The sequence below is a fragment of the Elgaria multicarinata genome, chromosome 18, assembly GCF_023053635.1.
Source record: "Elgaria multicarinata webbii isolate HBS135686 ecotype San Diego chromosome 18, rElgMul1.1.pri, whole genome shotgun sequence".
Classification (NCBI taxonomy): Eukaryota; Metazoa; Chordata; class Lepidosauria; order Squamata; family Anguidae; genus Elgaria; species Elgaria multicarinata.
In genome coordinates, this window is record NC_086188.1 from 19,262,406 (window position 1) to 19,286,340 (window position 23,935).

Consider the following 23,935-nt stretch of genomic DNA (forward strand, 5'->3'; position numbering starts at 1 on the left):
CTTCAAGAGGCAGCTGGACAACCATCTGTCAGAGATGCTTTAGGGTGGATTCCTGCATTGAGCAGGGGGTTGGACTCGATGGCCTTGTGGGCCCCTTCCAACTCTGCTATTCTATGATTCTATGACTACAACTCCCAGCATACCTGGCTGGGGCATCCTGGGAGTTGTAGGGCGTTCTTCTCCCTAAACATGCATAGGGTTGCACTTTTACTGTGTAATCTTACCCATGTTCTACTCAGCAGTAATCCCAATTGAGTTCAGTGGAGCATACTTCCCAGATAAACCGGCATAGTGTACACTGTTAGTCTTCAAAACCCGAAATTGAGAGATATTATGTTTAGGAACAAGAGGGTGTGCAAGCTTTCGAGTTCTCAAGAATTCCCACCACCGAGCCTGATGAAGAGATCTGTAGAACTCGAAAGCTTGCGCACCTCTTGCGGCATTTTACTTGGTCCTAAAAAAGGAAACCGCCCAACTATGGATTTTGGATTGCTTGCCTATCGTTGTTTTTGTATTAGTCTTTAAAGTGCCAAAAGACTCGGTCGTTACGTGTGTGTCACGTAAGCCATGCGCGTCAATTTGTTTCTCTCTTCCAGTCCTTCTCCAAAATTGCTCGGCGAGTCAAACGGGAGCCCGGAGATCTAAAGGCCGCGTGCGACGAGTTTCTTTCCTTATCTCTATGGAAGTCGGTGGGTCGGTGGGTGGGGCGAATCCGAGAGTTCGAGGGGGCGGAGCCTTGGCCTGTGTGGCCTGGAAAGCTTTCGGGGTTGCCATGGCAGCGGAGGCCTGCAAAGCGCGGAGGAGCCTGGCGGGGCGAGCGGTGATCGTGGCTACCCGGCAGGTGGGTCTTTCTCACCTTGCCTCCCCCCACTCTATTTGGGGGGGTGGGGGGTGGGGCTCTTGGAACTACAGATTCCTCCCCGCTAAGAGTCCTCAGCAGCCCGGGTCTGCCTTTGTCTGTCAGCCTGGCACCGCCCCTTTATGCCCCCCCCCGACCTGGACCCTCCTTCCTGCCCCACCCACCGGCCCCCATTAGTGGAGACCCACGTCAATCTAAGCTGCTGCTCAATGTTCTGAGCCTCAGCGTGGCCCCTTTTCGGGCCCTTCAGGCAGAGTGCCTCTGAGCATATGCAGAGTGTCTTCCTTCTCTTTATTAATATTTATTAACATTTATTTATTTATTTATCCTGGTTGTGCTTTTTATGCTGTATTTTGTAATTGTAATTGTGCTTTTAACATGTTGGTTGTTTTATTATGGTTTTAATTTTTGTGAACCGCCCAGAGAGCTTCAGCTATTGGGCGGTATAAAAATGTAATAAATAAATAAATAAAATATAGTACCAACAATGTACTTGTTCCCCTACCCTGCCCACGAAATACGGAGGCAGTGCTGGGTTAGGGAGGCAGTATGGCATAGTGCTTAGAGCGTTGGATTGGGACTCGGGAGATCCAGGTTCTAGTCCCCACTTGGCCATGGAACCTCACTGGGCGACTTTGGGCCAGTTACTGACTCTCAGCCCAACCTACCTCACAGGGTTGTTGTTGTGAGGATAAAATGGTGGAGGATTATTTAAGCTGCCTTTGGCTTGTTGCAATAGGGGGATATAAATGTAATAATAAATATGAATAATATTTATTTATTTTGCTTATTACATTTCTATACCGTCCATTAGCCAAAACTCTCTGAGCAATTTACAAGACAAAGCTTAAAACTATAAAATAGTAAAACATCATACACAGCCATAAGTATAAAATAAAATCAATACATAAATAAATAAAATAAACTAGGGCTGCTGTTATAATCCTAACAAATAACATTTGGAATTTTTAATAAAATGGCCTCATAATACTTTGTGTTTAAAAGTATTCAAGATTATATATCCTGCCCAATAGCCAAAGCTCTCTGAGCAGTTCACAAAAAATAAAACCTCAAATGTAGGCACAGAACGTAACAGATTAAAACTACAATATAAGAGTACAACCAGAATAACACTTCACATGTACATTGGCCCAGTTCACATGTTACAAGAAGCCGCTGTGGGTGAATTTCCATGTGGGCCTTTTGGTTATGGGGACAGCTGCCATTTTGAGGGTTTGCTGTATATTTGAATGGATATTTGGGGCATGCCTTAGCATCTTATTACACTCAAGCTAAGTGAGGGCGGGCTGACAGCCCACCTGAAACCCTAAGACAGCCCGTGGGTTCTGGGTGGTTTGTCAAGCACCCGAACAATCCACCTTTGCTGGGTTCACATGTAATGAGAAGCTGCGGCGATGGGCACTTGGGTTCCCAATCTGCCGCCCGTGGGCACCGCAACTCACCATGGCTAATGAGCGAACCACGTCGATGTCTTGTTGGTAATCCCAACACAACTGCCCTGTAAGGCAGGCGAAATGCCTCCCTTTATGCCACTGCGACCTTTACATCATGCAATGTCTATGGCTTATGCTAGCCTTCCCCAACCTGGTCCCCTCCAGATGCGTTTGTATAATACGGCACAAATGGAGGAGTTCTGTAGCCCGAAATTATGTGCAGGGGTTTGGGGGTGGGGGGCGCTGGTGGGGGAAGTCTGTTATGAGATAATGCAGCGCCGACTGAAACTGAACATGGCAAAAACAGAATTGCTAGTTTTTCCTCCTAAATCTCTTCTTTCTCTATCACCATTAATAACGTTACGGTCCATCCTGTTGAGGAAGCTTGTAGCCTTGGTTTTATTTTTAATTCTTCACTTTCCTTTTCATCACATATTGAGGCTGTAGCTAAGTCTTGTCGTTTTTTCTTGTATACATTACTGGAATTCGACCGTTCCTATCGGTCTCTTCCGCCAAGACTCTTGTTCATGCTTTGGTTATTTCTCGCCTGGATTATTGTAATCTTTTGTTGACCGGTCTTCCTTCTTCTCATTTGTCTCCACTGGTCTCCATTCATCACTCGGCGGCTAGGATTATTTTCGTGACTCAGCGTTTTGATCACGTCACCCCACTTCTAAAATCCCTCTGCTGGCTTCCTATCTCTTATAGGATCCAATACAAGCTTCTTCTTCCTTCCTGTCATGATCTGGCTCCTCCCTACCTTTCGTCCCTTATTTCACTTCATCGCCCTGCTCCTGCCCTCCTCTCCAATAACACCACGTCTCTTACCTGCCCAAGGGTTTCCACATCTCTCGCTCGTCTTCGCCCGTTCTCGCTCGCTGCCCCCTCTACGCCTGGAATTCTCTTCCAGTGCATTTGTGGACCACGATGTCCATTTCTGTTTTTAAATCTTGCTTGAAAACATTTCTTTTCTCGAAAGCTTTTTAACCATAGCGTGGTCATACTAGTCTATATTTAGTTTTAATGTCCCCTACCCCTATTACTTTCCCCCCTCCCTCTCCTGTCAGTTACGGTGATTTTAGATTGTAAGCTATATGGCAGATTGTCTTGTTTTGTTTTATTCTGTACAGCACCATGAAAATTGATGGCACTTTATAAATTATTATTAATAATAATAATAATAATAATAATAATAATAATAATAAAATAGCAAAAACATAATTGCAGGTAGTGTAATCCTAGCTCTGCCTTCCCCAACCTGGTGTTCTCCAGTTGTTTTGGACTTTAACTCCCAGCAGCCCCAGCCAACATGGCCAATGATCAAGAATGCTGGAAGCTGTAGTTAGACACATCTGGAGAGTACCAGGTTGGGGAAGGATAATGCATACTGTCTAGGCCCCATTCAGAAGACACCTTAAACCATGGCTTTAACCACGGTGAATAAGGCTTTTTGCTTTATTCACCATGGTTAGAGCCGTGGTTTAAGGTGTCTTCTGAACACGGCTCGGCTTTCTGGCTTAACCACTGTGGTTAAAGCCATGGTTTTAGGTGTCCTCTGAACAGGGCCATAGTCATATCATAGTCATATCATACTCAAAGCAGTGTGTGTGCGTGTGAGAGGATGATATACAGGGGACACAAGATGGACGCTGAACTCTCCCTTCACCTGCTGCTTTCCTCCTGCAACCCCACTCCCCCAATTGCTTTTCCCCTGCCTTGACTAGGTGGATGCATGCTGGTTATCACGCCTGTGTCTTTCCCCCACCCCAGGAACACCTGTTCTAAGACCTGGGTGTGCTTTGCCTCTTGATGGAATGACACTCAGGGTGGCGACATGGCGAGTTTGCTGGTTAATCAAAACTGCATGGAAAGTTTGCGGAAAGACATCACTGACCTGCAAGGGACCGTCATCGGCGTGTTCTCCCGAGCTGGAGCCGTGCGCTATCCTTCCTGGAAGTTTCCTGACAAGCTGTCCTGTGACCTGGACTTGGTGGCTTTGCTGGAGCATTACGACTTTGCAGAGAATGACCCGGAATTTACCCAGCATTCCCATGTGGTTCTTCTGGAACTGGTGATTGACAGGTGAGGGGCATGGACTGATCCTACTTCTGAGCTGCTTGTTACCCGTCTAGAGCGACAATCCTGTGTACGTGTAGAGATTTTGTTATATTAAGGGGAATATAAGTATTTATAAATCATAATTCATTTATTGCATCCAGTTCTGGGCTCCACAATTCAAGAAGGACACAGACAAGCTGGAGTGTGTTCAGAGGAGGGCAACCAGGATGATCAGGGGTCTGGAAACAAAGCCCTATGAAGAGAGACTGAAAGAACTGGGCATGTTTAGCCTGGAGAAGAGGAGATTGAGGGGAGACATGAGAGCACTCTTCAAATACTTGAAAGGTTTTCACACACAGGAGGGCCAGGATCTCTTTTCGATCCTCCCAGAGCGCAGGACACGGAATAACAGGCTCAAGTTAAAGGAAGCCAGATTCCAGCTGGACATCAGGAAAAACTTCCTGACTGTTAGAGCAGTACGACAATGGAATCAGTTACCTAGGGAGGTTGTGGTCTCTCCCACACTAGAGGCCTTCAAGAGGCAGCTGGACAAGCATCTGTCGGGGATGCTTTAGGGTGGATTCCTGCATTGAGCAGGGCATTGGACTCGATGGCCTTGTAGGCCCCTTCCAACTCTGCTATTCTATGATTCTATGATTCTATTACTTGAGAGTACGTCCTTTTGAAGTCATTGGGATGTAAACATGCATAGGATCACATTGTAGGTTAGGTTTCTGAAGTCAATTACCGTATTTCTTCGATTGTAAGACGCACACTAATTTCAGTACCACCAACAGAAAAAAAGCTTTGATTCTAAGAATAACAATCGCACCCGCGATTCTAAGACGCACCCCGTTTTTAGAGATGTTTATATGGGGAAAAGGTGCATCTTGGAATCGAAGAAATACAGTATATATGGGGCTATCTTTGAAGGCTATTTGGAAACTTCAGCTGGTTCAGGAGACAGCAGCTAAATTGTTATGTGGGCCATACTGGTTTGATCGTTTCTCACTGGTGGGAGCAGTTTGGCAGGAGAGACTTGCTGTTTGTGGCAAATTGCACGGCCGGTCATGTTGCATTAGAACCTGGGTCTCCGTGGTCTGACTATTCTGCCACGTTGGCTTACATGTTGCAAAACATTGACTGGGTTTGCACAACATGCTAACCTAACTCAGTGGCTGAGTATGGGTTGTTTGTTGGACTGTGGGTATGTTTGTTGAACCCAGGAGATTTTCTTCAAAGTGGCTTGTTAACCATGCGGCGTGGCTTATTTTTCTTGAGCAAGTCATCCTGAGAACCCTTGGTTTGTTGTTGGTTTGTTCAGGGTGGTTAACAAGCCTCCCTGTGGAAAACATCCTGGGTTCAGACAACACGCTAACCCGGAGTTCAACAAAGAACCCACGGTTCAATAAAGAACCCACTCTCAACCACTGAGTGTAAGTTAGCGTGGTGTGTGAACCGCTCCAATGTTTGTTATTTGCTGAAACCTTTGTACTTTAGCAATGTATTGATGGGATGTTTATGAATTGTGTATTGTTTATTAAATGTGTTTTTATTTCCCCTTAGAGCATTTAAGAGCCAGTGTGGTGTAGTGGCTAAAGTGTAGGACTGAGAGTCGGGAGATCTGGGTTCTAGTCCCCACTTGCCCATGGAAACCCAATGGGTGATTTTGGGCCAGCAACCTCACAGGGTTGTTGTTGTGAGGATAAAGTGGAGAGGAGGAGGATTATGTATGCCACCTTGGGTTCCTTGGAGGAAAAAAGGCGGGATATAAATGTAATAAATAAAAAAAATAATAGAAATTTTGAGGATACGTATTGTTAAATGTTTTTTTCATTAAATTGCCTGTTGTTTTTGATATGGTTGTATTTGTTTCAGTATGTTCTTCTTAGCTGCTTTGGCAGCCTTCCTCAACCTGGGGTGCTCCAGATGTGTTGGACTGCATCTCCCAGAATGCCCCAGCCATCTGGCTGGGGCATTCTGGGAGTTGTAGTCCAACACATCTGGAGCGCCCCAGGTTGAGGAAGGCTGTGCTTTGGGCTTCCTTTGGCACAGAAAAGCAGGACACAACCTTTGAAATGAAAACGGTTTTTCCTTTCTGTCCTGCAAAGGCTGCTGTTGCTGCTTCAGAGCTTCACAGGATACACAGAAAACCTAATCAGCGAACAGGTCGTGCCCCCGTCCAGGGCCCCGGGACCTGGCACGTCTATTGGGCTGGCTGTGAAGAAGTACTGGAACAGCATGCTGAGACTGGGGGCCATCTACCAGCAACTGGTGGCTGAGGTAGGCTGTCGGGAGCAATGTCACTGCGGATAACAGTTTTGGAAAGAGCCGGGATCGTTTGGGGCTTCCCTCATTAAGCCATACCAACGTGGAAAGTTTCGGTGTTTCCTGGCTCCGCTTCCAGCAGCCTTTTGATCTGCAAAACATCACTTTTTGAGGCAGACAAGCTGAGGCCAAGAACTCCGTTTTGTACGTTGTCAGCGAAAGCTGCAAATTCTGAAGATGCTGAATTCTGTGCTATTTATTTATTTATTTATTTATTTATTACACTTATATACCGCTCCCGTAGCCAGGGCTCCCTGGGCGGTTTACAGAAATTCTAAAATTGAGGTAAAAACAAGTATACAAAATTTAAAACTCTAAAACACAGAACATACACGCATAAAGCTCAGCCTTCCCCAACCTGGGGCCCTCCAGATGTTTTGGGCTGCAGCTGCCGTCACTCCCAGCATCATGGCCCATGGGAATCCAACACATCTGGAGGGCACCAGGTTGGGGAAGGCTGGTGTAGCATAATTACGGAATGCACGTAAGCCCCTACCCTGCATAGGACATCCACCTCCAGAATAAAGAGTTTAAACTGAACCACTAATCCTTCCTTTCTCTTTCACGTCTAGAAAAAACACAATAAAGAGGATGCTTCTGGCCTGAAATATTGCTTGCAGGCAGCAAAAGCTGAAAACGAACGCTTAAAAAGCTGCTCCCCGGAGCATTCAGACTTGGACGTGACTTTACCCAGCTTCCGGTCTTCCCCCTTAACCTTATCGGCCAGCAGTGGGTTGCCAGACAGTGGTCCTTCCGTCCGCCCTGCAGCAAAGTCCGCCCATGGCCCCAGCAAGCATGCCCGGAGCATCCACTCCCAGACCATCGAGTCCTCCCTGGTGCCTTGCGATGCGTGCGAGAGAGCCCAGGCCAGCCTCCAGGAGGTGGGCGACGCCGTTATCGGCATCTGCAAGGGCCAGAACCTCCCATCATCCCTGAGCAGGTTCCTCAAGATGGTTGAGGAGACCCTGGGTCGCAAGCCCCTCACGGCCATGGACATCCACTACTGGGCCTCCGAGCAGAGGAAGGACCTCTCCCGGATCAACAAACATCTCCAGACGCTGATGGAGCTCATCAACCCCTTGAAGGAGGAGCTGGAAGAGTCCCAGAAGCAGGAGGAGGATCTGAAGAAGCAGCTGGAGGCCTTCGAGAGCCGCCTTCAGGAGGAGAAGGAAGCCCAGGAGCAGCGGAGGAGGGAGGCGGAGGCGCTGTTTGAAAGGAGGAACGCGGAGGCCCTGCAGCGGGTGGCCACGCTGGAGAAGGACACGGAGGGCCTCCAAACCAGTGAATATCCTCTCCTGTCACCTCCTTTAAGCCCGGTTTCGGCAAGAGTTTGATGCCCAGTGGCCCATTTGAATGCACGCAAAAAAAAAGACGCGTCTCTGTATTCTGGCTTGGTTTGCAGAACAATGGGGGTTGGCCAGTTCATACTGCCTACTTCAAGGGTGGGGAGGCTCAGGCCCAAGGTCCCAATCTGGCCCTTTGGGGGTTCCCTGGGTAGGGTGACGCTATGGAAAGGAGGACAGGGCTCCTGTATCATTAACAGTTGCGTGGAAAAGGGCATTTCGTCAGGTGTCATTTGTATGCATGCAGCAAGCTGATGAAATCCCCTCTTCATCACAACCGTGAAAGCTGCAGGAGCCCTGCCTTCTTCACCAGATACAAAAGAATTTCCTCAGAATGGCTTCATTCGCCACTATTTTCCCCTTTCGCGACGTGAATCTGCTACTCTTTGCATTCCCCACAAAGGCTCCAGTCCACAGGCTGCTCTCCCTCTTCAAGGCAGCCTGGCCTTTTCCACTCTTCTGTTGGCTGTTTGGGCAGGACTATACCGTTTATGTGAAGCAGTGTGTTGTTTGACTTCTTCTAGGAGCTGTTTCCTTGGAGAAGGAAGTCTCCACCTTGAAAGAGAGGCTCCAGATGCAAAAAGACACCATCCAAGAGCTGGGTAAGAATAAAAGAAGAGACAAGGGAGAGGGACTTCTTTGTGGTGGCCCCGTGATTGTGGAATGCTCTTCCCAGATCCACTTTTAGGTCCCAGGTTAAGACTTTCCTCTACTCCCAGGCATTTGATGGCATATGATGGCACATTTTCATGTCTGTTGCTTTATCAGGTCCTAGTATTTTATCATTGACTCTTTTTAGCTGTTTCAAACTGTTTTAAGTGTTTGCATGTTAAAGGTTTTGTATTTATCATATTGTCTTTTACGGCTTTTTGATTATTGTGCTTTGGCTATTGGGCAGGATAGAAATGTAACGAATGAAAATGAAATGAAATGAAGGCAGCCTTTGACTAAAAGGGGGCATAGAAATACGTTTACAGTGAAGTTCTAAATAGGCCAGTATAAGGCAGCCTCCTATGTCCGTAAGATGGCAGAGGTGAGATTTGAAGCGGGAGCTTCCTGATTTGTGCCTCTGTCTCGTAGACGCTGTGCTTCGAGGCCATCCCTCTGTCCATTCTACTCGATCCCGTAGGCCTTATTCTCGCTGCTCTTGCTGCTGAAAAGCCTGTGCAGATATTTATTTATTTATTTATTGCACTTATATACCGCTCCCATAGCCAGGGCTCTCTGGGTGGTTTACAGAAATTCTAAAATTGAGATAAAAACAAGTATACAAAATTTAAAATTCTAAAACATAGAATATACACACATAAAGCATTAAAAACCGTTAAAAAACTAAACATGTGGGTGATTAAGATGTGCTGCCATATGCCTGGGCAAAGAGGAAAGTCTTAACCTAGCGCCGGAAAGATAGCAACGTTGGCACCAGGCGAGCCTCGTCAGGGAGATCATTCCATAGTTTGGGGGCCACCACCGAAAAGGCCCTGTCCCTCATTGCCACACACCGAGCCTCTCACACCGAGTCTCTCTCAGAGTAGGCACCCGGAGGAGGACCTTAGACGTTGAACGCAGTGACCGGGTATATTCACGTCGGGAGAGGCGTTCCGTCAGGTATTGTGGTCCTAAGCCATGTAAGGCTTTATAGGTCAAAACCAGCACCTTGAATTGGGCTCGGAAACATACAGGCAGCCAGTGCAAGCGGACCAGAGCAGGTGTTACATGGTCGAAACTTCTGGTTCCCGAAATCAATCTGGCCGCTGCATTTTGCACGAGCTGCAGCTTCTGAACCGTCTTCAAAGGCAGCCCTACGTAGAGCGCATTGCAGTAATCTAACTTGGAGGTTACCAGAGCATGGACAACTGAACCCAGGTTATCCCTGTCTAGATAGGGGCGTAGCTGGGCCACCAAACAGAGTTTGTGGAAGGCACTCCGTGCCACCGAGGTCACCTGAGCCTCAAGTGACAATGATAGATCTAAAAGAACCCCCAGGCTACGAACCTGCTCCTTCAGGGCGAATGCAATCCCATCCAGATCTCTAATCAGCAACAAAGGGAGCTTGCATTTGGTTCTGGAACTGCCAATCACTGCTTTCTGGCATAGAAATAGTTCCTTCGCCTTCCCCCATTTAATATTTATTTATGTATTGCATTTCTATACCGCCCAATAGCCGAAGCTCTCTGGGCGGTTCACAAAAATTAAAACCATGAAGACGATTCAAAGTCTAAAACAACGGTATAAAAACACAGTATAAAAGTACAACATAAAAGTATGACGGGGATAAACCTGAGCAGCAGTGCAGGGATTAATGCAGATTTAAGATTAAAACCAGGAGTACAGCATAAAATATAATATGCAAGCTTAAAACCACAATATAAAACCCATTGGATAAAACCACAATGCAAAGGTACATTCAGCAATGCAGAGATTTAAAATACAGATTTAAAATGAGGATTCAAAATAGCCTCGTGTGGCGCAGAGCGGTAAGCGGCAGTTACTGCAGCCGAAACTCTCCCCACGGCCTGAGTTCGATCCCAGCGGAAGCTGGTTCTCAGGCAGCCGGCTCAGGTCGACTCAGCCTCCCATCCTTCCGAGGTCGGTAAAATGAGTACCCAGCTGGTTGGGGGAAAGGTAACTGCGACTGGGGAAGGCCATGACAAACCACCCCACTACAAAGTCTGCCAAGAAAACGTCAGCGAAAGCAGGTGTCCCTCTGGGAGTCAGCAATGACTCAAGTGCTTGCATGAGAGGTTCCTTTCCTTCCTTTCAAAACAGCAGAGTTGGTAAAACGCTAGGAAATGGCTTGGGACCACAATACCTGATGGAACGCCTCTCCCGACGTGAATATACCCGGTCACTACATTCAACATCTAAGGTCCTTCTCCAAGTGCCTACTCCGAGAGAGGTTCGGTGTGTGGCAACGAGGGACAGGGCCTTTTTGGTAGTGGCCCCCAGACTATGGACCGATCTCCCTGACAAGGCTCGCCTGGCGCCAACGCTGCTATCTTTCCAGCGCCAGGTTAAGACTTTCCCCTTTGCCCAGGCATATGGCGGCACATCTTAATCACCCACATGTTTAGTTTTTTTTTAACGGTTTTTAATGCTTTTTGTGTGTATGTTCTGTGTTTTAGAATTTTAAATTTCGTATACTCGTTTTTATCTTAATTTTAGAATTTCTGTAAAACACCCAGAGAGCCCTGGCTATGGGAGCGGTATATAATGAAATAAATAAATAAAATAGAATAAAATAAAAAAGTCTTCACCTGGCGTCTAAAGGCATATAATGTAGGTGCCAAGCGAACCTCCTTAGGGAGCTCATTCCACAGCCGGGGTGCCACAGCAGAGAAGGCCCTCCTCCTGGTAGCCACCTGCCTCACTTCCTTTGGCAGGGGCTCACAGAGAAGGACTCTTGAGGATGACCTTAGAAGGAGCAAGAGAGGTTGGGCTTAGCTACATGGTCTGTGTTAGGTCTGACTGGCAGGGACGCCATTGAGAAAGGTCCATTCCCCTCACCGCCCCCTCCATTTCACGGTACTTCATAGTAGCATCAGAATCTGTAGCCGACTCATGCAATCTACACATTGTTAATATAAGCAATGAAAGGGGCAGCCCTGTGCATGTCCAGACAGAAAAAAGTCCTACAGCTCACAGCATTCCCCAGCCAGCATAGGATGTTTCTCTGTCCAAATGTGTGTAAGATTGTGCCCCAAATGGGCTTGTGTATTAGGTGTGCCTGCCAAAGGCACAAATCCCTTTGTTTCTAAAAAATTAAAAAGGAGACTGCCCTGTTTTGAGGGCATGGTTAACAAATACGAAAACCACAATTTATTATTGTTGCATTTATATCCTGCCTTTTTTCCTCCAAGGGAACCCAAGGTGGTGTATTTATTTTATTTTATTCATTTAAAACATTTCTTGACTGCCTTTCAGGGCAGAGGCTCTCACAAGGTGGCTTACAACAATCCTCCTCCTCTCCATTTTATCCTCGCAACAACAACCCTGTGAGGTGGGTTGGGCTGAGAGTCTGTGACTGGCCCAAAGTTACCCAGTGGGTCTCCATGGCCGAGTGGGGGCTAGAACCCGGATCTCCCGACTCCCAGTCCAACACTTTAGCCACTACGCCACACTGGGGTGTACATCTGTCTAGACACGCACAGGCTTGCACTGTTAAATCCACCAAACATCAGTGGGTTTAAGCTTGCAGACCTGTGCGCTTATACTTAAGAGTAAGGCTTGGGCTATAACCATGTTGGAGTGCAGCTGTCAATCTTTGCCAATGATTTTTGCTTGTGTCTAAGCGGCGAGTGGGGCTAAGGGACATTGCTGAACCTCTTCTCTTCGCTGCCGGAAATCTGAAACAGGCCTCCTCCTGCGTCCGGCCCAAGCGCTTGAACTGTTATCCATTCCACAGAGCAGGCCAAAAACGATCTGCTGCAGGAGATGAGGGTGAAGATGGTGGACAAGGGCGAAGTGAGCAAACTGAACGACCAGCTGGAGGTCCTGGCTAGCCAGCTGGAGAGCGCCAAGCAGCAGCTGAACTGGGCCAACACTGAGCTCGACAAGGAGAAGGCCACGGTGGAGAGCATGCTCCGGCACAAAGAGGTACGGCCAGGCAGCGGCCCTCTTGCCTTCGGCAGAGTTGCTGTTCTCTTCCTCCGATTTAAAAAAAAAACCCAAAACATTTATGTCCCACCTTTAGATTGAAATCTCCAAGGCAGTTTACGAGACCCTTTTAAAAAAAAATCGTGAGAGTAAACTAATAAGAAGAATAAAAGGCAAGACTGAGCCACATTTGGTCACCCTTAAAGAACCGTCCGAGCGTGCCCAAAGCTCTCCTAAGAAGAGTCACCTTGGCCTGTGTTTAAGTTATGCTTTCCTGGTGCTGAGTTCCACCCAATCCAAGGCTGTGTTGCGCTGATGTGGAGCGGACAGTTGTCAACATGAGGGTAACTGTTTTTGAGCGGTTTTCCTTCCCGTTAAAGTCACTGGGGTGGGTGGGTAAAGTTCCTGCTCCAGTTCTGACGCTGCTGTCGACTGGATCGTGGCTGTGGATTGAAGGAGGGTGGGATGAAGCGTAAGTGTGCCCCTTCCCTGTGCCTAGTCCACAACGCTGTTCTGCTGGCGTAGCTATCATGGCGGTGGAATATCTGGCATAGTAGTAGCAGTGGTGCATCCACTGAAGCCACTAGCCCAGTCTTTATTTGTCACACAGAGGAGGGCCAGGATCTCTTCTCCATCATCCCAGAATGCAGGACACAGAATAATGGGCTCAAGTGACAGGAAGCCAGATTCTGGCTGGACATCAGGAAAAACATCCTGACTGTTAGAGCAGTACGACAGTTGAACCAATGACCTAGGCAGTCCGTGGGCTCTCCCACCCTAGAGTTCGCAAGAGGCAGCTGGACAGCCGTCTGTCAGGGATGCTTTAAGGTGGATTGCTGCAGTGAGCAAGGGGGTTGGACTCGATGGCTCAACTATTCCATGATTATATGATTTATTTGTGATAGGCATATTTTGTTAATAACATTCCTAAATGGTTCACAAATAAACATTTAGAATACGTTATTAAAAATGCAACGTTTAAAACAACCCCATTTACAATAACAGCGGTAAGATGAAGCAGCAAGAGAAGCACATGGTTGAACAAGTGCTTTTTCAGAAGGCGTTTGAAGGATACCACATTTTCCGTCTCCCAAACTGCCCGGGGGAGGGTTTTCCAAAGGGTGGGTGCCGCTACCGAGAAGGCCCCGTTGTCGAGGTTTTGTGTGGCGACATTCCGTTAATTTTGGAATGACCTGCAAGGCCTCCTCCTCTGCTGATCTTAAAAGGTCGCCTGGGTATGTATAAGGAAAGGCAGCCTGCTAGGAATCCTGAGACCACTGGAAAAAACACGATTAAAGGGTAGGGCGATATTCTGGGGAAATGGAGGGATCATCCCTCCCTGCTCCCAGGATCCCCTGTGTGTCATGTGGACAATCCCGGGGCGATCCCCAGGATATCGCCCTGTGTAGACGTGCCCGTTGAAAGAAGTAAGAGGCAGCTTGGTATTTCCTGAACAAAAGGTGCCATTCATTACAAGAAGCAAAGGCTAGATTTAATCAATAATGACATCACACCATCCACATACAAAGAAGAGGATAGGTCCTTTCCCCAGGGGGGTTCCAGTCTAGAAAACAATGCAAGGAAACAGAGGAAGGAGAGGAAAGCTTCCATTCCCCGTCACAGTAACACACCGAAAGCAAAACAGCCCTCAAATTACAAACCAGGGTGCCTTGCAAATCCACCACTTCTGTCCTCGTGTTTGCTGTATCGGCCCATGAAAGCGTCCAGCCTTCCTTCGATTTCACCCAAATAAGGAACCTCTCTTTCACTTCCTGTAGTCCCTCCAGGCCAAGCAAAGAGGTCTCATGCAGCGGTTGGATAATCTGGACCAGGAATGTGAGCAGCTGAAGAGCAGCCTGGCCGACGAGGAAGACAAGCACTACAGGGCGAAGAAGCGGCTGAAGGAGATGCAGGAAGAGACGCGGGAGACCCAGCGCCAACTGGAGGCCCAGCAGGTCGGTGGAAAGGGGGGGGCAGCAGCTCCAGCCGCGGCGAGAACAAGCGGCCCCTTTGCGGCGGTGTCGGGGGTGAGGTCCGGGCAATACCTTTCCAGCGGAGGAGAATGAACTGTGCTGGATTGCATTGAGGATAAGCAAGGGCTCGTCTCTGGTATAACATGCCCCTTTCCAGCATGTAGCTCCTCTGCTGAGGGAACGGCACTGCACGCGCTCTACGTGGGGCTGCCCTTGAAGCTGCTCTGGAAGCTGGAGCTAGTGCAGAATGCTGCAGCTCGGCTGTTATCTGGAGCTGCCCCTTTCCAGCATGTAGCTCCTCTGCTGAGGGAACGGCACTGGCGGCCTATTCGCTACCGGGCCAAGTTTAAGGTTCTTGTACTTGTGTACAAAGCCCTAAACCACGTGGGACCAGGATACCTGAGAGAGCTCTGCCTTCTCCCTTACCAACCTGCCCGGTCACTGAGGTCATCCGAGGGCCTGCTCCTGGTGGTTCCACGTAGATCCATCCTCCGATTGGAATCCACCAGGGGAAGAGCCTTCAGCGTGGTGGCCCCCCTCCTGTGGAACTCCCTGCCTCTGGAGGTCAGGCAGGCGCCAACCCTGTACTCCTTTCGGCGCCTCCTGAAAACATATTTATTCCAAGAAGCCTTTCTTTAACATGCAGCCTCGGATTTCTGTTATTGCTTCTTTAAAATGTTGTTTTAACTGTTTTTATTCTGTTTGTTTTTTTTTTTTACATTGTACACCGCTCCGAAATTTTTCAATGGGGAGCGGTATATAAATACTCTAAATAAATAAATAATAACAGCCTGAGAGACAGAACTGCACTCCTGTCTCCTCACAGAAGCTCACCGAGAGGGCCCAGCAGGAAAAGCTGAGCTTAGAGCAGTCGGCGTCTCAGCTGCAGAGGACCGTCTCCGACCTGGGAGACCTAATCCACGAGATGAAGGAGCGGGAGACGCTCTTGGTGTCCTTCCCAGACCTCCACATCCCCGTTGAGACCCAGTTTGAAAGTAAGGTCTGCGACTCGAGGGGTTGAAGGAAGGAGCAAGCACCTGGGCGTTAATAGAAGTAGAGCTTCCAAATCGTGCGAGGGGCCGGTTCCCCTCTATTCGGCCCTGGTTAGGCATCGTCTTGAGTATTGCGTCCAGTTCTGGGCACCACGCTTCAAGAAGGAGGCAGACAAGCTGGAGCGGGTTCAGAGGAGGGCAACCAGGATGATCAGGGGTCTGGAAACAAAGCCCTGTGAGGAGAGACTGAAAGAACTGGGCACGTTTAGCCTGGAGAAGAGAAGATTGAGGGGAGACATGGGAGCACTCTTCCAATACTTGAAAGGATGTCACACAGAGGAGGGCCAGGATCTCTTCTCGATCATAAAATCATAGAATAGCAGAGTTGGAAGGGGCCTACAAGGCCATCGAGTCCAACCCCCTGCTCAATGCAGGAATCCACCCTAAAGCTTCCCTGACAGATGGTAGTCCAGCTGCCTCTTGAAGGCCTCTAGTGTGGGAGAGCCCACCACCTCCCTAGGTAACTGATTCCATTGTCGTACTGCTCTAACAGTCAGGAAGTTTTTCCTGATGTCCAGCTGGAATCTGGCTTCCTGTAACCTGAGCCCGTTATTCCGTGTCCTGCACTCTGGGGTGATCGAGAAGAGATCCTGGCCCTCCTCTGTGTGACAACCTTTTAAGTATTTGAAGAGTGCTCTCATGTCTCCCCTCAATCTTCTCTTCTCCAGGCTAAACATGCCCACTGGTTTCAGTCTCTCTTCATAGGGCTTTGTTTCCAGACCACTGATCATCCTGGTTGCCCTCCTCTGAACATGCTCCAGCGTGCAGGACACGGAATAACGGGCTGAAGTTACAGGAAGCCAGATTCTGGCTGGACATCAGGAAAAACTTCCTGACTGTTAGAGCAGTACGACAATAGAGCCAATGACCTAGGGAGGTTGTGGGCTCTCCCACATTAGAGGCATTCAAGAAGCAGTCCTTTCAAGGACCTGAAGAGTGCCATCATGTCTCCCCTCAATCTTCCCTTCTCCAGGACGCTTGCCCTTTACTGAGTCAGGCCCTTAGTCCATCTAGCCCAGTGTTGTTGACACTGGCAGCCGCAGCGGTTCCCCAGGGTTTCAGGCAGGAGTTTTTTCTTCCCTACCTGGAGATGCTGCCAGGGATGGAACCTGCGTCCTCCTGCGCTCAGAGCGCTCCGATCCTGCGCGCCGGCCGGCCCGTCCCCTCCAGGCCTGACCTCTGCTGCGCTTCTCTGCAGCCACCGGCGACATCATGGAGGACATGGGGAAGCAGCTCCAGGCCAACAACATCCGCATCAGCATCCTGGAGGAAGAGAACTCGCGGCTCCGGGCTGCTGTGGCCAAAATGAAGGAGGCAGCGCAACAGGAAGCCACAAAGGTATGTGTGGAGTGTAAAGGAAGAGACCCCAGCGCTCCAGCTGGTCCCCTACTGGATTTAGCACGGATCCCAGGCACAGACACTCACAAGCTCACAACGTGAGGTTTAAGACCTTTCATTCAGACTAAGGGTAGGGATACATGGGACAGACTAAATAAAATATCATAAAAAGCATGCATAATATAAGAACCCAGTACAAGCAATAATAAAACTAAACTCTAATAATTCTTACGTCAACCCACGCTCTGCTCACCAGCCGACAAGCGCCCTGTTGCCCCCGGCAGAGGATATTTGGAGTGTCACTGTTCTAGGAGGTTTTAGTAATAAAGGAATCCAGCAAGGAAAAGACTCTGAAGTTATTGCCTGGTAGTCTAGGGGCAAGTGGCAGGCTGAGGAGGTAAGCTCACCCGTATGGTCCCTATGCCTGAGGGATACTACATGTCCCTCCTACTACCAACTGTCTCTGCAGAGGCCACCAGTGAGGGAGGAAGCAGCAGCCAGGCACCTCTCCACCGTGCCTGGGTCCAGCTCCAGCTGAGAGCCCCTTCCCTCCTGCTACCTACTGTCTCTGCAGAGGCCACTAGTGAGGGAGGAAGCAGCAGCCAGGCACCTCTCCACCGTGCCTGGGTCCAGCTCCAGCTGAGAGCCCCCTCCCTCCTGCTGTCACCTGTAACTGCTGAACTTTCCAACTAAGATTGTAGTGCCTGAGTTTGCTTTCCTTTCCCCCCTCCTCCTCCTCCCTCCCAATCCCCTTTCCTTTTGTGTCATGTCTTTTAGATTGTAAGCCTGTGGGCAGGGACTGTCAAGAAATACTTTTGTAAGCCGCCATGAGAGCCTTTTTTGGCGGAATGGCGGCATAAAAATCCTTAAATAAATAAATAAATGTTTTATGCTTTTCTTTTCACTCCTTCCTCCCTCCCTCGTGCTTTGTTCTTCCAGCCGTCCTCACACCTTTTCGGCCGGGATGCCTGATCGCTCAAGGCCAGTTGACAGATATGGCCAGGCTGGCTCCGGTCTCTTCTCCCCTGGACAGATGGCATCCTCCCCTTTGGCACCCTTATCTTCCTATGAAACCATAAAACGCAATTAAAACAACCTTGTTCCCAGATTCCAACTCCCATGCGCCCCTAGCCCAGTTAACCCGTGCCTTTCCCTTACATGGAGTTCCCAGGGAACCCTGAAAGAGGAGCTGGGGGCTCCACAAGCCAGTGTCCTGGAGCAACGGGAAATCACTTGGCTCAGATCAAACACGAAAACAGCAGGCACAGCCCAGAGGGGCGGGGAAGGATTGTTCGCTGAGCAGTGAGAAGTCCAAGGCAGCATCACAGGGTCTGGGGTTTCTTTTGCAGGACAGTTTACTTAGTTCATTCATCAGCTCACTCGTCTTTCGTTCATTCAATATATAGGTCACCCTAGAGCCGAAGCTCTCAGGGCGACGTACATAATAAAAGCAAATGCGATCAAAGCAAATGATAAAACCCATTAAAACAATTCAGTGCTCGAAAAGGAGAGAAGTATCAAGTCGCTAAAACATGGGAGGGGATGATTTAAAATGCAGCTTTAAATGTATCACTCACGATAAAACGAGCAGCAGTTTTTTAAAAAATAAAAATTAAAGGCCTGGGAGAATAAAAGAATCACAGAATCATAGAATAGCAGAGTTGGAAGGGGCCTACAAGGCCATCAAGTCCAACCCCCTGCTCAATGCAGGAGTTAAAAAAGTCAACAATGCAGGTGGGCCTGGTGGGCCTTTCTATGGAGCGCATTCTACAATTTGGGGATCACCACAGAAAAGGTCTGCCCACGAGTAGCTGCCACTGGTGACTTCTTTGTGAGGTCTATTTATCTGCAAATACACATGCAGTAGGCGCAATCAGACTCTTACAGCAGGTAGCAGAACTGCTAAACCTGCATTAGATTAACCCAAAGGTCAACTGCACACAAACCCAGCTGCTGGTTTTAGCCACTCAGGCTACAAACGCCCTGCATTCTGCCTTTCCATCCAAATTTAACCTGCTTCAAGCTGTCTCTGCACCCCTCCCCTCTGATGTGCCTGACATCCCATAAGCTGGAGAGAGATTCCAGTTGATTAATGACCGTCAGGTTCCTTTTAAGGAGACGCTGATCACCCGTTAATTGCTAGGTAGGGAAAACCATCCTCCAAGACAGCCAAACTCCTGCGAGCAGAATGCGTGCGCAGTGCAACTTTTGCCTCTCTTTCTGAGTCTTGGAAGCCTCCCCCAGTAGATGGCCTGGAAGGAAAAAAATGTCATTGCTATCTATAGACACGAGCAATTATTATTATTATTATTATTAATAATATTATTATTAATAATAATAATAATATAGCACCATCAATGTACATGGTGCTGTACAGAGTAAAACAATAAAATAGCAAAACCCTGCCTTGGCTTACATTCTAATAAAATCATAATAAAACAATAAGAAGGGGAAGAGAATGCACCAAGCAGGCACAGGGTAGAGTAAAACTAGCAATAAAGGGACTAGCCTTAATGGAATACAAACGGTGGCTAAAAACGAAGTTAAGGACCATAAAAAGTACGAAAGGATGGCAACGAGAGAGAGAGAGGGCCTTTTCTGTGATGGCCCCGCAATTGTGGAACAATCTCCCCAACGAGGCCCACCTGGCTCCGACATTGTTATCTTTTCAGCGCCAGGTCAAGACTTTTCTCTTCTTCCAGGCATTTAGCAATATGTAATGAGCCTGGGTTTGTTTTTGTATCTTAAATTGTATGTTTTTTGTGATTTTAAATTTTTGTATATTGTTTTCAAGTGTTTTATCCTATGTTAACCGCCCAGAGAGCCTCAGCTATGGGGCGGTATACAAATGTATAATAATAATAATAATAATAATAATAATAATAATAATAATAATAATAGAGCAAATGAATTAAAATTGACAATATTTTCACATAAGAACACTTGTATTTCTAAACTGAACATTCATTTTTAAATTGAACATTTTAGAATGTAAGCCATATGGCAGAGTGTTTTGTATTTTGTTTTATTTTGTTCTGTACAGCACCATGAAAATTGATGGCGCTATATAAATATTAATAATATTATTATTAATAATAATAATAATTGATTGGATTAAAAAATGCTCTTTTTCAGTCAAGCCTCAACTGTAGCACATCATACCACAAGTTGAGCCTTGACAGAAACTGAAACGTTTTACTTGTGCGCACTATTGATTCTATTTGGAAATGATAAAAAACAGTCAGCCCCACTTGATAAACTTTTTCTTTACACCTACAAGCCTAGATTTGGGGGCACTGAAGAGGACCTCCTGGTCAAAACGCGTCTGGCTATTAGAAAAAGATAATTTTTTATCAAATCACTGGATGTACAATTTAGAAATACAAGTGCTCTTATGTGAAAACAATGCCGGTTTTAATTCATTTGCTCTGTATTAAATTTTGTACTTTAACATCTGTAGGCCTTAGCCGTGTCAGCAGAGCTGGTGCCATTCCCCCTCTGGGATCCTGGGGTCTAATTGGGGATCCCTCTTCCCACAGCTTGTATCTCCTACCCAGCTGTGGATCCGGACTACCGCAAAACTCAGTTACGAAGACAGCGAGAGGCATCCTGGGTGAGTGGGCCAGTTTGTCGAAACCACCATGAAGGAATGATATAATAGGAACGGAGAAGGCTGGGAAGTGAAGGGAAAGGCACTGTGAACGAATGACAGAGGAGGAGGCGGCAAACTTAACTCATAAATAACTCAAACTTAACTCATCCCAGAGTGCAGGACACGGAATAACGGGCTCAAGTTACAGGAAGCCAGATTCCAGCTGGACATCAGGAAAAACGTCGTGTTAGAGCAGTAAGACAATGGAATGAATGGCCTAGGAAGATGGTGAGCTCTCCCACACTAGAGGCCTTCAAGAGGCAGCTAGCCAGCCATCAGTCAGGGGTGCTTTAAGGTGGATTCCTGCACTGAGCGGGGGGTTGGACTCCATGGCCTTATAGGCGCCTTCCAATTCTACTATTCTATGAGACTGAAAGAACTGGGCATGTTTAGCCTGGAGAAGAGAAGGCTGAGGGGAGACATGGTAGCACTCTTCAAATACTTGAAAGGTTGTCACACAGGGGAGGGCCAGGATCTCTTCTCGATCCTCCCAGAGTGCAGGACACAGAATAATGGGCTCAAGTGACAGGAAGCCAGATTCCAGCTGGACATCAGGAAAAACTTCCTGACTGTTAGAGCGGTACGACAATGGAATCAATGGCCTAGGGAGGTGGTGGGCTCTCCCACACTAGAGGCATTCAAGAGGCAGCTGGACAGCCATCGGTCAGGTATCCTTTAAGGTGGATTCCTGCATTGAGCAGGGGGTTGGACTTGATGGCCTTATAGGCCCTTTTCAACTCTACTATTCTATGAATGCTCAAAAAAATGTTGTCATTCTTGTAGCTAAGGGATTTCAAAAGAACTAGAAACAGCTCCTGAAAAAGGAGACTTCTTCTGCAAAATGCATAGAGCACATTTTCTTCCTTCCTTTGAGCACCGGGATTTGCTTCCTCCTCCATCTCTAGGAACAGAGACGGGCCATTGCTCAGTTCCGCTGAGTCTTGTTCCTTTTACAGGCATCCCGTGATCGCTAGTTCCCAGGGCGCAGCGCTGAGGCCTCCCCCCAGTCGTGCCGGGACAGGAAGCGCATCCCGAAACAGAGCTCCGAGTAGCCACGCCACCGGCAGAGGCAGCCCCACTTCCCAAAGGACTCCTAGCGGCCAGCGGCCAAAGCCGCCCACGAGGGAGGCTGCCCAGAAGGTGGCATTCACCTTTGCCTGCGAGGACACGGCTGCCAGCGCCTATGCCAGGGTGAAAGGCAGGGACAAGGCCCCGGGCCACACTGCCCATTGCACCCGGAACCACCAGAAATAAAAGCCCTTGACACGAACAACGGGTTCAGAAGGTTGCTGAGGCCGTCGCCGGGGCCCTGCAACGTAGGAGCGCCTTTGGTGGTAACCCAGGAGATGGACCACGGGAGAGCAACAGGCTCCCATTTCCACCCTTCCCACCATCATTGCTTTAATACAGTTGCTGTGGTCAGCTGGCAGAGTTGTCTTTCTGACTGCTCGCCCTCTGCCTGAGCCACGAAGACTTCGCTGGGATGCAGGGTAGGTACGGAGGGCCGGAGGCTGGATCTTGCGCAGGGAGGAATTTGCCAGGGCCTTGGTGGTTCTACGAAGGTCCCCTCGCATCTTCTGCCTTGCTCTGGACAGAGTGGGGCTCCAAGAGAAGGACTCCTCCTCCTCCTCCACCATGTTTGGAGTTGGGCTTCAGCGAAAGGTGGCCGCTTTTTCTCTTTGTGTCACTGCCAGAGAAAAAGAGGCCGGAGGGACGCGGGAGGAACTCTTCCCCCCTCATATCCAGTCAGCTCTGCACCCCCGTAGATGCTCACCAGCGCCTGCATCCTTGGGGGGCTGAGTGAGATCTGGGGGGGCAGGAGAGTCAAGGGGCTGAGTGAGATCGGACCACATAAGGCAGATGGGGAAGGGGTGCGTGTGTGTGTGTGCTTCTCAGCAATGTGTGTCATGGCTGAGGGAGCTGAGCATCGCGTAGCATGGACTGGGAGGGCTGGTGGCCTGTGGGACGCCTTCTGCCCCGCTGCCCCCCGCTTCACATACTTTCTGCATGCTCTCCGCCCCACATCTTAATAGCACACAGAGCCCAGGGGTATGTCTACACTTTAAGGGTGCAGAGGGAGGGAGGGAGGGAGGGGGGAGGATCACGGACTTACCTGCTTCCGCAATCCTCCCCCAGCGTCTAGATAACCGTACAATGTCCCGGAAGGAAAAAGGGCCTTTTTCCCCCCTGCATCAGGAGAAGAAGCACAATTGCACTCCTCCGCAAAAGGAAGGGGGAAAAAATTAAAGAATCCCCCGAACCCGCTCCCCACCAGCACAGGCTGCCCCCGCACAGCTCCGTGCCCATTTTAAGAGCCCCGCTACTTGCAGGGAGGAAGGGACGACCCAGGAGCAGTGGCCACACGGCCCACATTCCTCAGGATGGTCCCAAGATCCCGGAAAAATCAAGTTTTCCACGGTCCCAGATATCCTGGGGAAAATCCCTGGTCGTTCCAGGTTGCCCCCTGGGATCCCCTGCGTGTCATTTGGACGCACAGGGATGACCCCGGGATATAGGCATGGTGTAGACGTGCCCCAGGGCTTGATAGGGTCCAGGGCTCTCTCTTTTTTTCTTAGGTCCTTTTTTACTTCCACACCTTCCAAAGGGAGAAGAGTGACGAAGCCATAGGCTGTGCTGCTGGTCATTGTATTATTCATTGACCCTGTGGAGAATTCAATACTTCTCGTCTTGGGTGATAAAGTCAGAAACCCCTTGGAGTGGAGCGTTCAGAAAATCTCAGCTTCAATATTTGTTAAAAGCCAAGTTTCTAGCTCTTACCGGATGCATCGCCTGGGAGACGTCTGTATTTCAGGATGTTATATGCCCTGCTTTGTGAAAGAAGGGTGGCTTGTAATAATTGAAATTTTATATGTAAATGAAAACAACACATAGTGTGAAAAGAAACTTTTGAACATTGATCAATAAACCTGAGATAACTTGAGCTGAGATGGTTTTCTAAACAGAACTGCCATTGCCTGCTTCTTAAAACCAAGCAGGGCTGAGTCTCCGTTGTCCAGGGATTCCCGAGAACTGGAGCCACCACTGTGAAGACCCTACATCAGTAATTCCTGTATAGGACTGTGAGTGTGCTGTGATTGGTTGATCTTATCAAAAGCTCTCAAAGTAGCTCTTCAGAGGAGGGATCGTGCTGTGGCTCTGTAGGAAACCCTGATCTGGCCAAGTTTTCTTCCAGTCAGCCTCTGCTGGGGTCTACTGGTTCATCCAATCACACCTGCTACAAGGCTGTGGCAGGACAGTCTGTCCACCGAGGGAGCTGCACGT

At 48.5% G+C, this 23,935-nt stretch overlaps 2 protein-coding genes across 3 annotated transcripts in view; one reads left to right on the forward strand and one right to left on the reverse strand.

Moving 5' to 3' along the window:
* SF3A1 (splicing factor 3a subunit 1) overlaps positions 1 to 23,935 on the reverse strand; it is a 418,137-nt gene that overhangs the window by 20,296 nt on the left and 373,906 nt on the right. The gene's annotated exons all lie outside the window — the stretch shown is intronic.
* CCDC157 (coiled-coil domain containing 157) lies at positions 758 to 22,505 on the forward strand. 2 transcript variants are annotated; one of them, XM_063144270.1, is made up of 11 exons: positions 758 to 841; positions 4,084 to 4,395; positions 6,483 to 6,654; positions 7,272 to 7,980; positions 8,567 to 8,644; positions 12,448 to 12,638; positions 14,417 to 14,593; positions 15,438 to 15,606; positions 16,862 to 17,001; positions 20,541 to 20,614; positions 21,610 to 22,505. In XM_063144270.1, the coding sequence occupies exons 2-11, from the start codon at positions 4,148 to 4,150 to the stop codon at positions 21,905 to 21,907; spliced, it is 2,256 nt and encodes a 751-aa protein (XP_063000340.1). In that variant the 5' UTR covers positions 758 to 841; positions 4,084 to 4,147; the 3' UTR covers positions 21,908 to 22,505. The 2 variants fall into 2 exon arrangements, 1 of the variants encoding a protein (XP_063000340.1); XR_010026289.1 differs by lacking the exons at positions 7,272 to 7,980; positions 8,567 to 8,644; positions 12,448 to 12,638; ... (3 more) ...; positions 20,541 to 20,614; positions 21,610 to 22,505 and having other exon boundaries at positions 4,084 to 4,459; positions 6,483 to 6,548.